The sequence below is a fragment of the Rhineura floridana genome, chromosome 20 (assembly GCF_030035675.1).
Source record: "Rhineura floridana isolate rRhiFlo1 chromosome 20, rRhiFlo1.hap2, whole genome shotgun sequence".
NCBI lineage: Eukaryota > Metazoa > Chordata > Lepidosauria > Squamata > Rhineuridae > Rhineura > Rhineura floridana.
Genome location: NC_084499.1, coordinates 13,871,106 through 13,887,816, shown reverse-complemented (window position 1 = coordinate 13,887,816; position 16,711 = coordinate 13,871,106). Strand labels below are relative to the sequence as shown.

General features: G+C 43.1%; 2 protein-coding genes across 3 annotated transcripts in view; one reads left to right on the top strand and one right to left on the bottom strand.

The window, feature by feature from the left end:
- CNTRL (centriolin) overlaps positions 1 to 5,778 on the bottom strand; it is a 66,025-nt gene extending 60,247 nt beyond the window's left edge. Inside the window, exons 1-2 of the mRNA XM_061603585.1 lie at positions 5,439 to 5,778; positions 688 to 946 (exon numbers count right to left, since the gene is read on the bottom strand). Of these exons, the coding sequence (XP_061459569.1) occupies positions 688 to 913 (226 nt within the window). The 5' untranslated portion in view covers positions 914 to 946; positions 5,439 to 5,778. The remainder of the gene's footprint in view (positions 1 to 687; positions 947 to 5,438) is intronic.
- A 6,751-nt stretch (positions 5,779 to 12,529) lies between these two features.
- The window catches only part of C5 (complement C5), a 72,138-nt gene continuing 67,956 nt past the window's right edge, over positions 12,530 to 16,711 (top strand). The window contains exons 1-2 of one of the 2 annotated variants that reach the window (XM_061603929.1): positions 12,581 to 12,673; positions 16,425 to 16,600. Coding sequence is in view for 1 of the 2 variants with exons in the window: in XM_061603928.1 (XP_061459912.1) it covers positions 12,609 to 12,673 (65 nt within the window). In the remaining variant the exon portion in view is untranslated. Of the gene's footprint in view, positions 12,674 to 16,424; positions 16,601 to 16,711 lie in introns of both variants that reach the window. The other variant, XM_061603928.1, reaches the window with a different exon arrangement.

Below are 16,711 nucleotides of genomic sequence, written 5' to 3'. Positions count from 1 at the left end.
TGAAACTGTGTACTTCTCTGGGCCCTTCGGCACCTTCACACACACTCAGCTGCACTTGCCCAAGAACAGATTGTGGCCTTAGTATTTTAAGGTGTTGGACTACGACCTGGGAGATCAGGGTTTGAATCCACACACAGCCATGAAGCTCACTGGGTGACCTTGGGACAGTCACTGCCTCTCAGCCTCAGGGGGAGGCAATGGTAAACCCCCTCTGAATAGCGCTTACCATGAAAACCCTATTCATAGGGTCGCCATGAGTCAGGATCGACTTGAAGGCAGTACATTTACATTACTAAATATATATATATATATGAAATGCTCTTCCTGGGAGCATCACTCGGCACTTACGTTGATGTTATTTTGACACCAAGTGAAGAACTTTTCCCAGGCCTTTTAAATAGCTGTTGTGCTGTTTTATCTGCTATATTTTTAACTATTCATTTTTTGTGCGCATGCTACTATTGCATGAAACTTGACGTTGATATTATCTTATTTCGAAATGTGGTGAGCTGCAGTGGAAACGCTAATGTGCTTAACGGTGGAATATAAATTTATCAAGTAATTAAATAAAAAATGCTAATTCAAAAGCCATATTCTATACCTCCACAAAAAATTGCCAGGCAGATGTCCAGATCTCCTACATCCAAATAATATGTAGCTTAGAATGCTTATTATTATCTGCAATACCTTGTCCAACTGAACATTCAGAGGGAATTCTTGCATCATCGCCTTCTTCAGCTGCATCTCCTTGACACCTTTGCCCCGTCGTTAGGTAAGTAGTTGGAATTCCTTGTCTGTTCAGCAGAGATGGTGACCTGCTGCTCGAACTCACGGTAGACATTGGACTCCGAGTGCGAGATGGAGACATCTGCCTCTTTCTAGGCAATGGTCTTTGTGGACGGCCTTTCCTCATTGCACAGAATGCTGCATAGCATTATGTGAAAAACTGCAAGCACATAGATACAAGATCTCCTTCAAAATATTTCTACGTGCATAAAAATATTCATGTAGCTGCTCAAATGGAAAACTACAGATCTTGACTACTGGTTTTGTTCAACAAGCTGATAGATAAACATAGATATATACAGATATATACTAAAACACGGTTTCCTTCAAAGCTTTTAGATCTTCCCTGAACAATCTTTCATAATGGAAGAAAAACCACTAGCGCACACATCCCCCCCAGTGCAATTGCCTAGCTAGAGAGGACCAAATCTAATTTCACACCTTCCATCTTTGCTTACTCACCGCATGTCTCTTCAGTATGCTTTCAGGAAGCTGTGGTTCCTCCCAACCCCCAAGACAGAAATACTGCAACTGATATTAGCAGTTTCTTTTAGAGAAGCAGGGTAACAGCATCAGCCCAAGAAACAAACTAGCTCAGAGCCCCCACCCACCCTTTGATTCCATGACTACCACCATGAGGAAGAGTAAGGCCAATTGCCTGTCCACTTTTATGGTTAGCCCTGTGGTTATAAACAGTGTGAGTGGCAAACAATCAAGACTGTTTTCTCCAGGTCTTTCAGCAAAAATGGGAGATAAAGTTGAGGAATAAAGAAATAAACATCAGAGATCAAACAACCGAAACCGGGAATTTGTAGGCTGGAAGAGGCTGATTGAAAGCATCTGGAAGCACACAGAAAACTTAGGTCTAAAAGTGTTTCATGCACAGTATGTATTTTTGTTTAAAAGAACCTGAATTATTATTATTATTATTATTATTATTATTATTATTATTTATCACATTTGTATATCGCCCCATAGCCGAAGCTCTCTGGGCAGTTTACAACAATTAAAAACATTAAAAACAAATATAAAAATTTTAAAACACTTTAAAAATGTATTCTGTGGGTCCCAATCGCCCCCAAAAGTACAATGTTTTATAAAAATTCTTTTTTTTTTTTGCTTCTCTTGAAATTGCTTCACCCAATAAAGAACCTCCAATATTTCTCATTCAGAGAAATGCAGTGACAACTCTGCTGGCAATCTTTCCGCATGCATGCGCTGAGCACAGAAGGAGACAGTTAACACAACCCATTGCCTTCCCAACAGTACCTAAATGCAATTCAGACTGCTTCTTTTGCTAATGCACAACTCACAATCTGCCATCTCACATGGACGAAAAGCAGAGCACAAAAATTAGCTTGGTTCACTTCATATATAAAGTATTTGCCTTTTGATGGCTTGTATGCTCTCGGCTGTAGGCTCTTCTCTCGTTGTATACAAAGTAACCAGTCATAGTGCCCAAATGTAACTTAAATCTATGTTTGTTTGTTTAAAAAACACCTCCTACTCCAAGATCCTCTTTGCTAACTTAAGAAGAGCCTGCTGGGATCAGGCCAATGGCCCATTTAGTCCAGCTTCTTGTTCTCACAGTGATCAACCAGATGACTAAGGGAAGCCTTGCAAGTAGGACCGGAGCGCAGTCGCACTCTCCCCACTTGCGATTCCCTGAAACTGGTATGGGCCTGCAGAACTGAAATGAAGTACACTCTAGTCTGTGCCACCAGCTCAGGGACCAAGGGTCACAGGGAGGCTAGACCTCCTGCCTCTCTGGAAACACATCATGCCAAACAGACTTTCCCAACTTTTGGGTCCCCAGATGTTGCTGCACTACAGTTCCCATCATTCCTGACCATTGGCTACGCTGGCTGGGGCTGATGGAAGTTGTAGTCCAAGAACATCTGGGGGCCCAAAGGTTGGGAAAAGCTGTGCCAAAGGGAAGACAAACCTGGCTTCATCCACTGGTGAGCACGTGAATGAGCACGTACAGGGAACTTGCTTCCACCCTTCCTGGCAGAAAGAACACTCGGCTCCAGCTACCAGTTGCCCTGGGACCCCAGAACCAAATGATCTCTGCAGGTGGACCAAAGGCTGCTGGGTTGTGCATCTGTAAAGGGAGGGAGGCTGACCGCTCCAGACCAAATAATAACACAGAGAGTAGGCAGCTTCAAGAACTGGTGCCTGATTCAGCTTGTTGCCTCTTCCCACTCTTTTTAATATATGTCTCTTAGATTACGAGCCTGCAGGCAAGGATCAACTTATCTTTTAGATCAACTTATCTTTTAACATCTGTACCACACTTAGAAAAGTATAGGCATTGTAAGATTATAAGATAGTACATTTTCTATTTTAACTATTAGTCCTATTTAAACACTTGTGTAATCAAACCAGTGCCAATGAAACATTGAGAGGCTAGGCTGAAAAAGAGAAACGTACCAAAAAAAAAGAGTAAAAATGATTGTCATACATGTTCCCATTTATTTCAGCTGGATTTTAATATTCATAATCCTGCACATCCCGAGAACAACTTCCTTAAGTTGTTTAACTAGTCCGCTTGTTATCTTCTGATCATCTTCCTTTTTTTCTTAGCCAGTGTTAATGACAGTGGTTTATTACTCTAAACTCTTATCTGAAAGTGTTCTCTGTTTATTGTCAGCATCATTAAAACAAAGGCACGTCTCTCAAAGTAGCTTATTTTTCTTTATCCTCCAAGCATGATTTACAAAAGCATACCACCATAACATAGAGCTGATGGCATTTTATAAAGAAATCCAATGTAGCTTCAAACAGAACCTTGTTTTCTTAACCAAATGTTGCGGAACTATGGCTGCATACACTGTGCACCACAACCACTGAACTGTGTATCGTGCACTTTCCTAGAAGTTGGTCTGCCATCACCCAAATCTTCAGTACTAACTTGTCATGTAAGCCAAGTGTTAAAATGATAGACTTCCCCTGTCTTTGTATTTATTTTAATCATTTTTAAAGTAAAATTGCTTTTAAAAAATAGATAGATCCTGAGGCCGTTTCTAAAAATTAAAATTAAAACCATTTTAAAAAAATCAATAAAACCATTAAAAATACAAAACCCATTGGATTTAAGACAAAATATATACCATCACTAAAACAGAACAGTGAGAAACAGTTATGCTGACCTTGGACACCTCAGTCTATCCCAGAGGCCTTGGTGAGCTCAATACTGACAATGAAATTTGCATCTTAGGGGGAGGGAACTGTCCAGATGGGATGCCACTACCGAGATGGCCCTGTCCAAGGTCACTGCACAGTTAGTTACACACATTGGTGAGACCATAAGAAAGGCCTCCCCAATGGATCTTAAAGCCCAGGCCAGCAGACATGGAGGAGGAGGGGTGGAAACAGGGAAGTGGAAGCAACTACAAGGCATTAACCCCCTCATCCCAAAACAATTGTCTGACAAGTGGTACTTGTAGGAATGAGAGAGTGCAATATTTATTTATTACATTTTCTTTCTTTTAGATACAGATATGGACTGGGATAATAATCTCCACTTAAAAGCATTGTTGAAAAAGGAAGGTCTTCAAAAAGGTGCCAAAAAGACAATAGCATTTGTCTGCCATGCAGCAGAATCATCATCACTAAATTGCACTGATACACCACGGGATTATCATCATTTTAAAAATGCACTGATCCTATTATTATCATTAACATTATTTTTAAATTGCACATTTCTTACTACTCTATAAGCAGCTCTGGGAATATAAATTTATGCTGAACATGTGGTGTGCTTTATTTATAATTATTGGGTTGTATCCAACCAAGTTCAACTCGGAGCTGAACCACTGAACTTAATGGATCTATGTTCTTTTTTTTCCAGTGGATTTACTCTGAGTAGGATGCACACAAGAAGCACCCAATTATTATTACTACATTCTACCTTTTCTGCTTCTTTCTGCTCTGTCAGTCATCCTGGCAACATTACTATTGTAAAGCTACTATTGTAGATACAGATTATGTAAATAAATAAAAGGCAGATAGTTTAAAAAATGTAACTAAATATCAAATGAATAAACAAAAGTAAATAAATTGATTCTTCCTTTTACCCTGAACTAGGATTGGGCAAGAAATTCAATTCAGTTCATGTTTCAAGCCAAATCTATCAAATTCGCACTTTCCAAAACAATATGAAAACCAAAACACAGCCATCCTTTGAAATTCGCACTAATTCGAATGTTGCAATACTTTCCCCCAGCCAGACCATGTTTACAAAAATGCACACGGTAGGGAAAAGCGTGCATAAAAATGAATATATGAGTCAAAACAACATGCAAAAATGCATCATTTGACGAGAAAAGGCTTGCAAAACGTGTGCGTTCGTCAAAACTACCCACAAAAAATGTGTTCATTAGAAGAAATTCGCACTAAAATGCTGGATGAATTTTCAAGAGAGCTTTATATATATATATATAAATATCGCGAATTGCTGCAGGGATGTGTAGAACTGCATTAAAGACTGGAAAAATGAGAAACGGAGAGAAGCGAAATGGACAGATCTTTCCATCCCTACCCTGAACTAATGTGGGGAACGGAGAGCACTGAGACCACCCCCCAAAAAATTAAAAGTGCCCCGACTCCTTCCTCCCGTTAAGAGATGCTGTAATGGGAAGACGCCTCACCTGGACCACTTCGTCCCCTCCGGCCTGGCTGACTTCCCCCTCCACCGCCGCTTTGATTACGCCCGTCGTCATGGCAACCCACTGGGGAGCGGCCCGGACTCCACCATCATCGCCGTCGTTGGGGGTGTGGGTGAAAGCGGGGCAACGCTCTGTCCGCCTCTCTTTTTATATATATATATATTGTTTGACCTTCTCCACTTCCACCTTGGTTCTCCCCCTCGGATTGGAGACTCAAAGAAAATAAAAATATAAAGGAAGCCAGCGGCTCCCGCGCTCTCTGCTAAGGAGTTGCCCCACGCTCACGTGACAGGCGGCTCCTTTAACTGCCCGGCGACGCCATCTTGTTTTGGTGACCAAAAAAACCCAAAACCAACCCAAAACAACGGGGGAGGAGAGGCGGGGTTGGAGCGCAGAAGGGGCGGGGCAAGCCGCTGGGGCCACGCCCCCATCCTATTAACGGCATCTTCTCTAACGCTCTTTCTTCTAACGGGCGCGCGCAGAGGCAGGGAGGGGGCGCGCGCAGAGGGAGGGGCGCGCGCAGAGGGAGGGGCGCGCGCGCGCCTCTTTTTTTATTTTATTGTTTGACTTTGGTCGCGCGCCTTCCCGCCTTTATTGCGACATTCCCGCCTGTTCGAACCACCATCATTTCTATGGCCCTTACACTTACGTGCATATGTTTATTCTGAGGTAAATCCCATTCAGTTCAATAGGGCTTCTTATTCCCAGGTAAATGAGTTTAAGATTGCACCCTAAGGTTGCAATTCTGGATCCACTCACTTCAGAGGAGGCATGTATACGATTGCACTGTTATTTTTTTTCCATGCTAATACTGCCTTTCATGACTAAGCCTCTAAAAGCAGTTCACACACATACACACAAAAAGAACTTTGCATGATTTGGAAACTTTCTGTTAATGCAGACATACCATTTTCCATTTGCCCCCAAAACACTGGCTGTGTACACAGTACACCATGCATGTAAAGCACATGACTTCCCCCCCAAAGAACTCTGTGAACTATAGTTTGCTAAGTGTAGCTCCCTGTGGGGTAGGGTTCTTTTGGGAAGCTGTGTGCTTCAAATACATGGTGTGCAAGCGAAATCACATCAGCTTTTTTTTGCAGTCGCATCACCCTACTGACTCATGCTCAGCTCGTGATTAACTATAAATAGTCGCTTTGAAAGCAGGGGCACTGCCTGATTTGTAATGAGATGCTAAAAACTGGGCAGCAGAGATGTTGGGGACTCTTAACATGTCCTGAAAGTTCAGCTAGCTTTTGCATCTCCGCTACCCATCAGACTTGGCAAAGAAACATTTTTTTTGGACAGGCCAGCTTTCTGGAAATGCAAAGTTTAAAGCTTTGTATTTGACGAAATGCAAATCGTAGGGCATAAGAGCAAATGGAAGGCGTCATTAAGCAGATAGTGAAATCCCCAAAGCAGGAAGGATTGGTTTAAATCAGCAATTGAACTAAATAAAATAAAATAAAAATTAATGATTTTAGGCTGCAGTCCTGACCATGTCTGCTCAGGAGGAAGCTGCATACACACCATTAAAAGCACCCCCCCCCCAAGAATCCTGGGAACTGTAGTTTGTTAAGGGTGCTGTGAATTGTAGCTCTGAGGGATAAACTATAGTTTCCAGGATTTTTGGGAGGGGTGCTTTAAATGTATAGTGTGTATGCAGCATTGAATTCAATGGGACTTATTTTCAGGTAAGTGGAGTTAGTATTGCAGCCTTAATCACTAGTTTAAATCAAGTTTTCTAGTTTTTATTCCACCATGCATTAATCCTCAGCAGCACAAACTGCTTGCTGTAAAAATTAATTAATAATATCGGCTTGCAAGAAAACATATCTTTTCTTTATTTATTACACTTCAGTTATATGACAGCTGGTATAACACAGTGGGGAGGAGAGCCTGGCTGGGAGTCCAGAGTCTGTGAGTTCAAATCCCTGCTCGTGTCTCCTGGGTGTAAAGGGCCAGCTAAAGCTCACCCCCACAGTGAGTGGCTCAGGGGTGACGTGCCCTGCCACCTGTGCAGCCGTGGGCAAGCTGCATAGGCCCAAGGAGCCCAGTTGCCCCCCAGCTGGTAGTTGCGGACAAGGAAGGGGCTGGCTTGTGCATCTGTGGCAAGCTGAGCAGGCCCTAGCCAGCTGGGGAGGACTAGCCTCAGAGGGAGGCAATGGTAAACCCCCTCTGAATACCGCTTACCATGAAAACCCTATTCATAGGGTCGCCATAAGTCGGGATCGACTTGAAGGCAGTCAATTCCATATATCCCACCTTTCATCCATCACAGAACTTGAGGATGCATACATTGGACCACCCTATCCAGGTACCGAGTAGATTCCGTTGGTAAACTTCAGCAATGTGGTTGCACTGTAAAGGCTAATCAGGCCCTACCCTTGGACTATATGAAATATACCATCTAGGACCATAATCACACTCATTTTCCAAGTCTGGCTCCTGTAGTCAAAACAGCATCATCCATGCAGATAAGGCAATGACATACCAGCAAGCATGCTTTGGGGAACCATGATGTTTGCAGAAGTACAAAAAAAATCAGGAAAAAAAATCTAAAGTGGGCCAAAAATGAAGGATGAGCATGCTCATATTGTGGCTGCGTACACACCATACATTTAAGGCACATGGCTTTCCTCAAAGAATCCTGGGAACTATAGTTTACCCCTCAGAGAGCTACAATTCTCAGCACCCGTAACAAACTACAGTACCCAGGATTCTTTGGGGAAAGTCATGTGCTTTAAAATCATAGGGTACTGTGCATGCTGCCACTGTATTGGGGGAATGGAAAATCTTGGGATGGGTTTTTGGCAGAAGTGGCTTCTGTGGGAGGGCGGCAAGGCAGTGACATCCTCCCAGCGGCAGTGCTGTGCTCACTGAGATGGAGCAAGGTAGCAACAAAGGAGAGGGCTCCATGTTGGTAGTTGTGAATGCACCACTGCTGCTTGTGAGAGAATGTCACTGGGTTGTATCCAACACCAGTCCTATTCAGAGTAGACCCATTGATGAGCATGGCTAACTTAGGTTCATGAACTTCAATAGGTCTGCTCAGAATGCAGCTGGATACAACCCACTGTCTCTGCCCTCCTCACAAGCCACCACTGGGTTTTGGAATGGAGTAACCTGGAAAAAAGCATGGCTGCCAGGCTAGAACTCTGGAGTGAAGCATTCCACACTGCCATTTTTGTTGCTGTTTCATGCTTCAACATTCTGTTCTATTTTGTGGTAGTATAGTATCAAATGAAAATGAACTGCCTTCAAGTCAATTCTGACTTATGGCGACCCTATGAATAGGGCTTTCATGGTAAGCAGTATTCAGAAAGGGTTTACCATTGCCTCCCTCTAAGGCTAACAGGGGCAGTGACTGGCCCAAGGTCACCCAGTAAGCTTCATGGCTGTGTGGGGATTCAAACCCTAGTCTCCCAAGACATAGTCCAACACCTTAACCACTACACCACACTGACTCTCATAATATCAACTACTGTTTAAAAACATATGGTATCCCAGGTGCTCAGGAATTTTTCACCCCCCTATGATTTTCTAAGGTAAATTAACCTGTGCACTCAATAAACAACTGCTTTGGTCAGAGGAAAAGAGTACACCCCAAGAAAGTGTGGATGACTCCCCTCTTTCTTTGATGAGAAGGGATAGCCTTCCACTTGCTGAAGGGAAGAATGATCTCCCCCTCCCCCCCGATGAGAACAATGTGAGTACCGTCTTATTGGTCAATGATTTCTTTTGCAAACAGTCTTTCCTGTAAATGTTGGCTACAGTATTTGTTTAAACTTGCAAAATCTTGCATAAGGTCTGTTTCATTGCATGCCTGTTTGCTAAGATATTATACTCGGTGTGCACAAATCAAAGATACACAGACGTGTACACAACCATACGCCTGGACAGAACACAGTTATAGTTTAAAAGAAAGAAAAGAAAGTGGCATACATTTAGCTTGCAGGATCTGCTTTGTTATTTTACTAGAACTCTGAGACCAACCAACTGAAGTCAGCTGCAAAATTGTGGCTGGGCTAGGGGCAGGGCAATACACTCCTAGTATTAAAGAACTGGGTAGCTCTAGTCTAAATGCGCGTTTAGGCCAGGAATATGTTTCCAGTGCTATTAACTGGGAGGAAGGGCAAGATATATCTTAGGGACCACCTGAACCCTTATATCACTGCTCAATCACTGATATAATCTGCAGGAGCAGTTTTGGTCATCCCCCGAATTGGCGAGGGACATTTAACATAGACACAAAATCAAGCCTTCAGTGTCATCGGCCCAGTTCTCTGGAATCCGCTGTCAACAGAGATTCAGCAAACACCTTCTCTTTTAACTTTTAAACGCCTGCTGAAACCTTTCTGTTCTGCCAGGCTTATGAAGGCAATTAAGAAAATGCCTTTTTGCCGTAGTTGACCTTTTTTAAATTGTATTTTAATGTTTTTATTGTACAGTAATTTTTTTAAAAAAACTTCTTCTAAACCTCTTTGATGTTTTTAAATGATATAGTGGTATACAAATATATGTATAAACAAATACCAAAATAAAATATACATTATTATTATTATTATTATTATTATTATTATTATTATTATTATTATTATTATTATTATTATTATTACTACAACAAAAACAGCAAAGTCACCCCAAAATCCACTCCTAGTTTTCCCCAGAAGCTTTCTGCATCTCAGAAGACTAATTAATCAGTTAGGAATACTGTAGCTCTGGATTTCTTGCATCAAGCAGGAAATTAGACTAGAGGACCTACAACAGGGTGGGGCAACTTCTGGCCTGTGGCCTAATTAGACCCCACACAGGTCCCACTGGCCCCATACCAAACATCATAAAATGCTCCTGATGGTTCCCTGGCAAGGGAGGCTTGCTATCAGTATGCATCAGCTGACTGCTGGTGACAGCAAGCTCAGAGGGATGATCAGCTGTGCAATGGAGTTCCCCACTGAGAATTGCATAGTGCAGCTGATCCCAAGAAGCCTCCTATAGGCACTAACAGCTGATCAGTGCTTGCAGGACCTGCTGGGATCTACACATACAGGAAGCCTTCAAGTGCAATTATCCCTTTGCATCCCTGGCTTGAATTAAAGCCCTACAAGGATTTCTCCAACTCTATGCTTCTGTTCTAATAGACTATGGACACATCCACATTATACATTTAAAGCACCCTTATACCAGTCATGATTTCTCCCAAAACATCCTGGGAGCTGTTCGTTTCTTAAGGGTGCTGAGGCTTATTAAGAGAACCCTGATCCCCTCCTGAAAGCCAGTGTTGTGTAGTGGTTAAGGTGCTGGACTACGACCTGGGAGACCAGGGATCAAATCCCTGCACAAGCCCTGAAGCTCACTGGGTGACCTTGGACCAGTCACTGCCTCTCAGCCTCAGAGGGAGGCAATGGTAAACCCCCTCTGAATACCGCTTACCCATATTCATAGGGTCGCCATAAGTCGGAATCGACTTGAAGGCAGTCCATTTCATTCACTCCCCTCCCAGAGCTACAATTCCTAGAGTGGTTTAACAATCAATCCCTCTTCCCAGGAAACTCTGGGAACTGAACCTCTGTGAGGGGAACAGGAGTCTCCTAACAACTCTTAGCACCTTTTAACAGACTACAGTTCCCAGAATGCTTTGGTTGGAAGGCTTGGGCTATATCCAACATAATGTTAAGTTAAAGTCATTTAGTGCTATACTTGTTCCACTGGTGAAATATTTTGCGCCAACAGAATGTTGCTGAGGAAGATAATACATAAGCAGGTTGCTGGTAATTTTGTTGCACAACATATTGCACAATCTGTTGCATTGGATTCCTCGGTGGCACAACATTAAAACTCACCCATTGGCTAGTGCAAGATTCCTGACAGCCCCAGTACTGTTAAAATGGTACAACGGTGCTTTAAATGTCTGGTGCAGATGTAGCCATAGTGTGCTGGGTACATTAATTTTTCAAGACATATTTTAGCCCCTCGTACTGGCATGCTAATGTGCCCAGCAACAGCACACAGTTTGCCAATCACGATTCTTGATTCTACTAGAAATGAGGCTCCAGCATCCATATATATGAAGCAGATGCAGCAGTGGGAATTGTTTTTATCCTGGGGGCCACATTTCCTTGCAGTCAGTCTTCCAGGGTCCACACACCAGAGCTGGATGGGCCCAAAAGCAAAAGGGAGCAGAATAACAGATACGACACTTGCCTTTGTAGAGTAGGCTACCTTCCAACCATGCAAGAGTCAAGAGGTTTCTTAAAAAAAAAACCCACACCCCTTCACCACCCAGTCAAACGAGGCATTATCACACTTCAAGGACACATCTCAGCCAGGCAAAAGCACTCAAGGAGAATGTGGAGGAAGGCCAGCAAGGGGTGGGGCCTGAACAGAGGGGGTGTGGCCCAGAGGGAGAATCCCAAGGGCCTGATACAGAGGCCTGGAGGGCCGCATTTGACCTGCAGGCTGAAAGTGTCCCACCCCTGATTTGATTGATTGAGAAATGCAATAAGGAGGTTCTCAAAGTGCCTTTCATAGTACTCAACAAACAAACAAAACCTAAAAAAGGCATACACACAAAATAACAATGAATAAAGGATGTTAAGCCACAGTAGTTTTTTTTTAAATCTGTGTTTTTATCTATGTATTTTTAGTGTTACTATTATAATTGATGTAATTATTATGTATTCTCTACACTATAATTTTACACTGTAGGATATTTTGAACTTTTTTTAAAAATGCAATTGTCTCAAATTGGAGCTAGACACGGGAAAGATCAGTCCAAAGAAAACATCACATCCGAGCGAAATTTCAGCAGGCTTTTTGAAAGGGGAAAGTCTTGCATTACTTCCAAAAAGGTCTGTATACTCTGGAGAGGAAGGAGTGTCTCTCTCGACAAGATCTTCCACTGTACAAACAAGATTAAACAGAAATGAAATCTGAGTTAGATGCTCTAGTTTGACCCTGGCCCACTTTATTTTTTTTCTGGAATAAAGAAGGGGAATTTGTAAAGGAAATGAAAATCCTCTTCAGAGATCTGATGAATGATTAACCTTTAGAGAAATTTTGCTGACAAATTCCGTTGACAGACCTGGAGGTGAACAGAGCACAACGCTTAAAAGCTGGTCTCCCCAGCAGCTTCTGCTGCTCAGGTGAATCATGATTCTTCAAGGCATTTTCTTATTTCTGGCATTTTGTGGAAAAGGTTTGACTCAGGAGCAAACGTAAGTAAAGGGGTGATTATGTCTGTTGTGGTAAAATGGGGGCAGATGCAAAATGTCCCCCCCTTCCTGTTGTTAACCAGGACAAGATTGCAAAGAATGCATTATGTCATTTCTCCAAGAGAATTGCTGGATGACTTTTGCTTTTCTGATGCAAAAGTGCTGGTCAGTTTTAGAAGCCCATGGTAACCTGGGTCTCAGGGTGCTTAAAGGATCCTCTTCTCCCATAGCCCTCTCCTCAGTGATAGCTGGTGCCCATTGGGATTGGTAGGGCGAATCACAGGGAGCCCAACAGTAGGTGGAGCCAGAGTTAATGATAGGTGGAGCCAACTTATTATAGTTTTGTTCCCATCCTCATGAATATATATATGAGTGTGATGCCCAGTGTAAAAATATATATAAAATATAAAATATCAAGTATATATATATACCGGGCTAAGTTCAAGGTTCTGGTTTTGGTGCAAAACCCTATGCAGCTTGGGACCAGGATACCTGAAAGATTGTTGAGGGCCTCCTGCAGATACCATCTTATCAAGAGGTTCGTTCTGCACAATATACGAAACGGACCTTTAGTGTGGTGGCACCAACCCTTTGGAATCCCTCCCTTAAATATTAGACGGGTACCATCTCTGTTATCATTTTGGTGGCTACTGAAGATCTTCCTCTTTCGACAAGGCTTTTCAGTAAAGACCTTATCCCAGTCTGCGTCTTTGTTGGAATTGCTTTTAAAAATGTTTTTAAAGCTTTTTTTAAAAATATGTTTTTAAAGATTTTTGTTTTAATATATTTTAAAGGCTGTTTTTTATATTTTAGAGTGTCATAATGTTTAGGTGAGATTACTGGTAATAGCTGGTACCAACTTTTATAGGGGGTGGGTGCAAGACACACTTGCAACAAAAATAATGATGTGTACAGTTCCTGATGATATAAACATTAGATTTTTTTCATGTTCCTGATTTAATTGCTATTGTGTTATTTATTTACTAATAGTAACCTTCCACACACACATTTCAAGGCAACACACAAAAAAGCTTTAAAAAGTTTAAAACAACACATAAAACAGCATATATATAAATGCAAACTAAACACCCGTGACAGAGATCCATTCATCCAGCTGGAAAAGCTTATCAGAACAAAAATGTCTTCAATTGCTTCCGGATGCAGCAGACAATGAGCACCTGTCGTATCCCAACAGGAATGCTATTCCTCAGAACAGGGAGGTTGCTGCAATTGAATTAAATATTTAAATGATCCGTATTTGCTGCTTATCATTTGAATACAACTGTTGTTTAATTTTTAAGTCGTAAAATACATATAAGTGGTTTGCTTAGGGGCACATTTCATGCTATTTGCCTCAGGCACCAAAATATCTAGTTCTACAAGGGCAACACTGAGGCTACCAAGGAGAAATCTGATTAGCAGTGCCACCTCCTGGACTGGTTGGAAGGAAGAGGGCAAGGCAGGTGGGGCCTGGCTAAGGGGGCAGTGCCCCCCATTTGCCCAAATGGACTAGCCTCTACAGCCGCTGAGGGTACCATCTGAGATCCTGTTTTAGGTATCACTACTTAATGATGCTAGAATGATGCTGGGGACAAGAAGCAGGTTCTTTTCAGTGGTGGCTTCTTCTCCAAAGATGCCCACCAATTAGCCTCTGTTTTATATGTCGATGCCTGTTTAGACCAATCTTCTTTTGAAAACCGTTTGGAGATGTGATGCTCAACCTGCGTGCAGTGCCGAGTCCTGTGTAGTTCCCCCCTTGCTTGTTAATACATTCCCCTCCAGCTATTTTTCTGCAGGCCTCCCCCTCCGCCCCATCCCTCCCAAGGCACTTCTCCCCAGCAGGGGACTAGCTATAGGCTCCCATATGTCAGGGGGATGGGGAAGCTTTTTTCAGCCCAAGGGCCATATTTCCTCACGGTCAACCTTCTGGGGGCCGCATGCCAGTGATGGGTGGAGCCAGAAGCAAATAAATAAATAAATAGCCAGGGCAGCGGATGTGACTCTTGCATTTTCACTGTAGGCTACATTCCAGCCAGAGAAAAGTCAGAAATTCATGCAGGCAAGCAAGTAAGCGAGAGGCCACAGTTCAAGGCAATTGAAGGGTGCATGGACAAGGGCCAGTTAAGCTTGTGGCTTGGAGAGTGTCCCAGGGGCCAGATGGAGAGGCTTGGAGGGCCACATTTGGCCCCAAGGCCTCAGGTTCCTCTTGCCATCTTTTTCCCTGTAGGGAGAAAACTATCTTGAAAAAAAAAGTGGAAAAATACTGCACACACAAAACATTCTTTTGCTTCACATTGCAGCCTCCACAATTATGTTATTTTTCTTTTTAAAAAAACTGCACAGGACTCTGTGTGATTTGTATTTTCAGCAGTATTCAGATGCTCTCGTAATTCCCTTGTGACATTTTAATCTCCATTGGACTGGTTTTGTTTGTCTTATTCCTTTAAATGGTTTTAAGCAAGCTTTGTTGTTTACCTGATCTGTGTAATCCACCTCCAGGGATCTCTCCATGCCAAAAGCCAGCTAAAAGAAAAATATAGCAGGTAAATAAACAGGAGAGGATAAGATATGCCATGGCAGGCAGCCAGGGTAGGATTCAAGACAATGTGCCGATTGCAATACGGTGCTGACTGATTGGGCAACCCTCGTGGAAGCAAAAGCTATGCAGATTTCGGCAGGACTTCACCCCTTCCAAGGCTACGGTCCTCAAGACTACAGGCACTTTCTCCCTAGTGTTTCTCTCCCTAGTTATTTTCCTAAAAGCATATCTATCAGGAAAGGCCATAGCCCGATGGCAGAGCATCTGCCTTGCATGCAGAAGGTCCCTGGTTCAATCCCTGGCATCTCCAGGTAGGGCTGGGAATGTCTCCTCGCCTGCGACCCTAGATAGCTGCTGCCAGTGTGGACGAGACTGAGGTAGGTGGACCAATGAGCATTGGGAAAGGACCATCGCTCAGTGTGGCAGAACATCTGCTTTGCATGCACAATGTCCCAGGTTTAATTCTCAGCATCTCCTGGCCATGTCCCCTGTCTAAAACCCTGGAGAGAGAGAGAGAGAGAGAGAGAGAGATCACACACACACACACACACACACACACGAGCAAGCAATGACATTGAATTATAACAAATACTTTATTAGGAAAATGATTTGTTATTGTATTGCCATTGAAAGTTGTTATTGTTGCTTTTTAATAATGGTATTACCCTGTTATTTAATTTTTGTAAATTGTACCATTTTTATTGATATGCATTTCTATATTTGTGCTTATATTTCTTATATTTGTGCGCCAACTCCAGGCGCTCTTGGATGAAACCGATTATCTAGATCCGTTTCAATCCGGTTTCAGGCCCGGTTTTGGCACCAAAACAGCCTTGGTCGCCCTGTATGATGACCTGTGTCGGGAGAGGGACAGGGGGAGTGTGACTCTGTTGATTCTCCTTGATCTCTCAGCGGCGTTTGATACCATCGACCATGGTATCCTTCTGAGGAGACTCGCGGAGTTGGGTGTCGGGGGCACTGCTTGGCAGTGGTTCCGCTCCTACTTCGCGGATCGTCACCAGAAGGTAGTGCTTGGGGAACATCACTCGACACCATGGACTCTCCATTGTGGAGTCCCTCAGGGGTCGGTTTTGTCCCCCATGCTTTTCAACATCTACATGCAGCCGCTGGGTGCAGTCATCAGGAGTTTTGGAGTGCGTTGCCATCAGTATGCTGATGACACGCAGCTCTGTTTCTCCTTTTCATCTTCTTCAGGTGAGTCTGTTGATGTGCTGAACCGTTGCCTGACCGCGATAATGGACTGGATGAGAGCTAATAAACTGAGACTCAATCCAGACAAGACCAAGACATTGTTGGTGAATGCCTTCCCTGCTCAGATGGTGGATGTTAACCCTGTTCTGGATGGAGTTACACTCCCCCTGAAGGAACAGGTACGTAGTTTGGGGGTTCTTCTCGACTCTTCCCTGTCTCTTGAGGCCCAAGTGGCCTCGGTGGCACGGAATGCGTTTTACCATCTTCGTCTGGTAGCCCAACTACGCCCC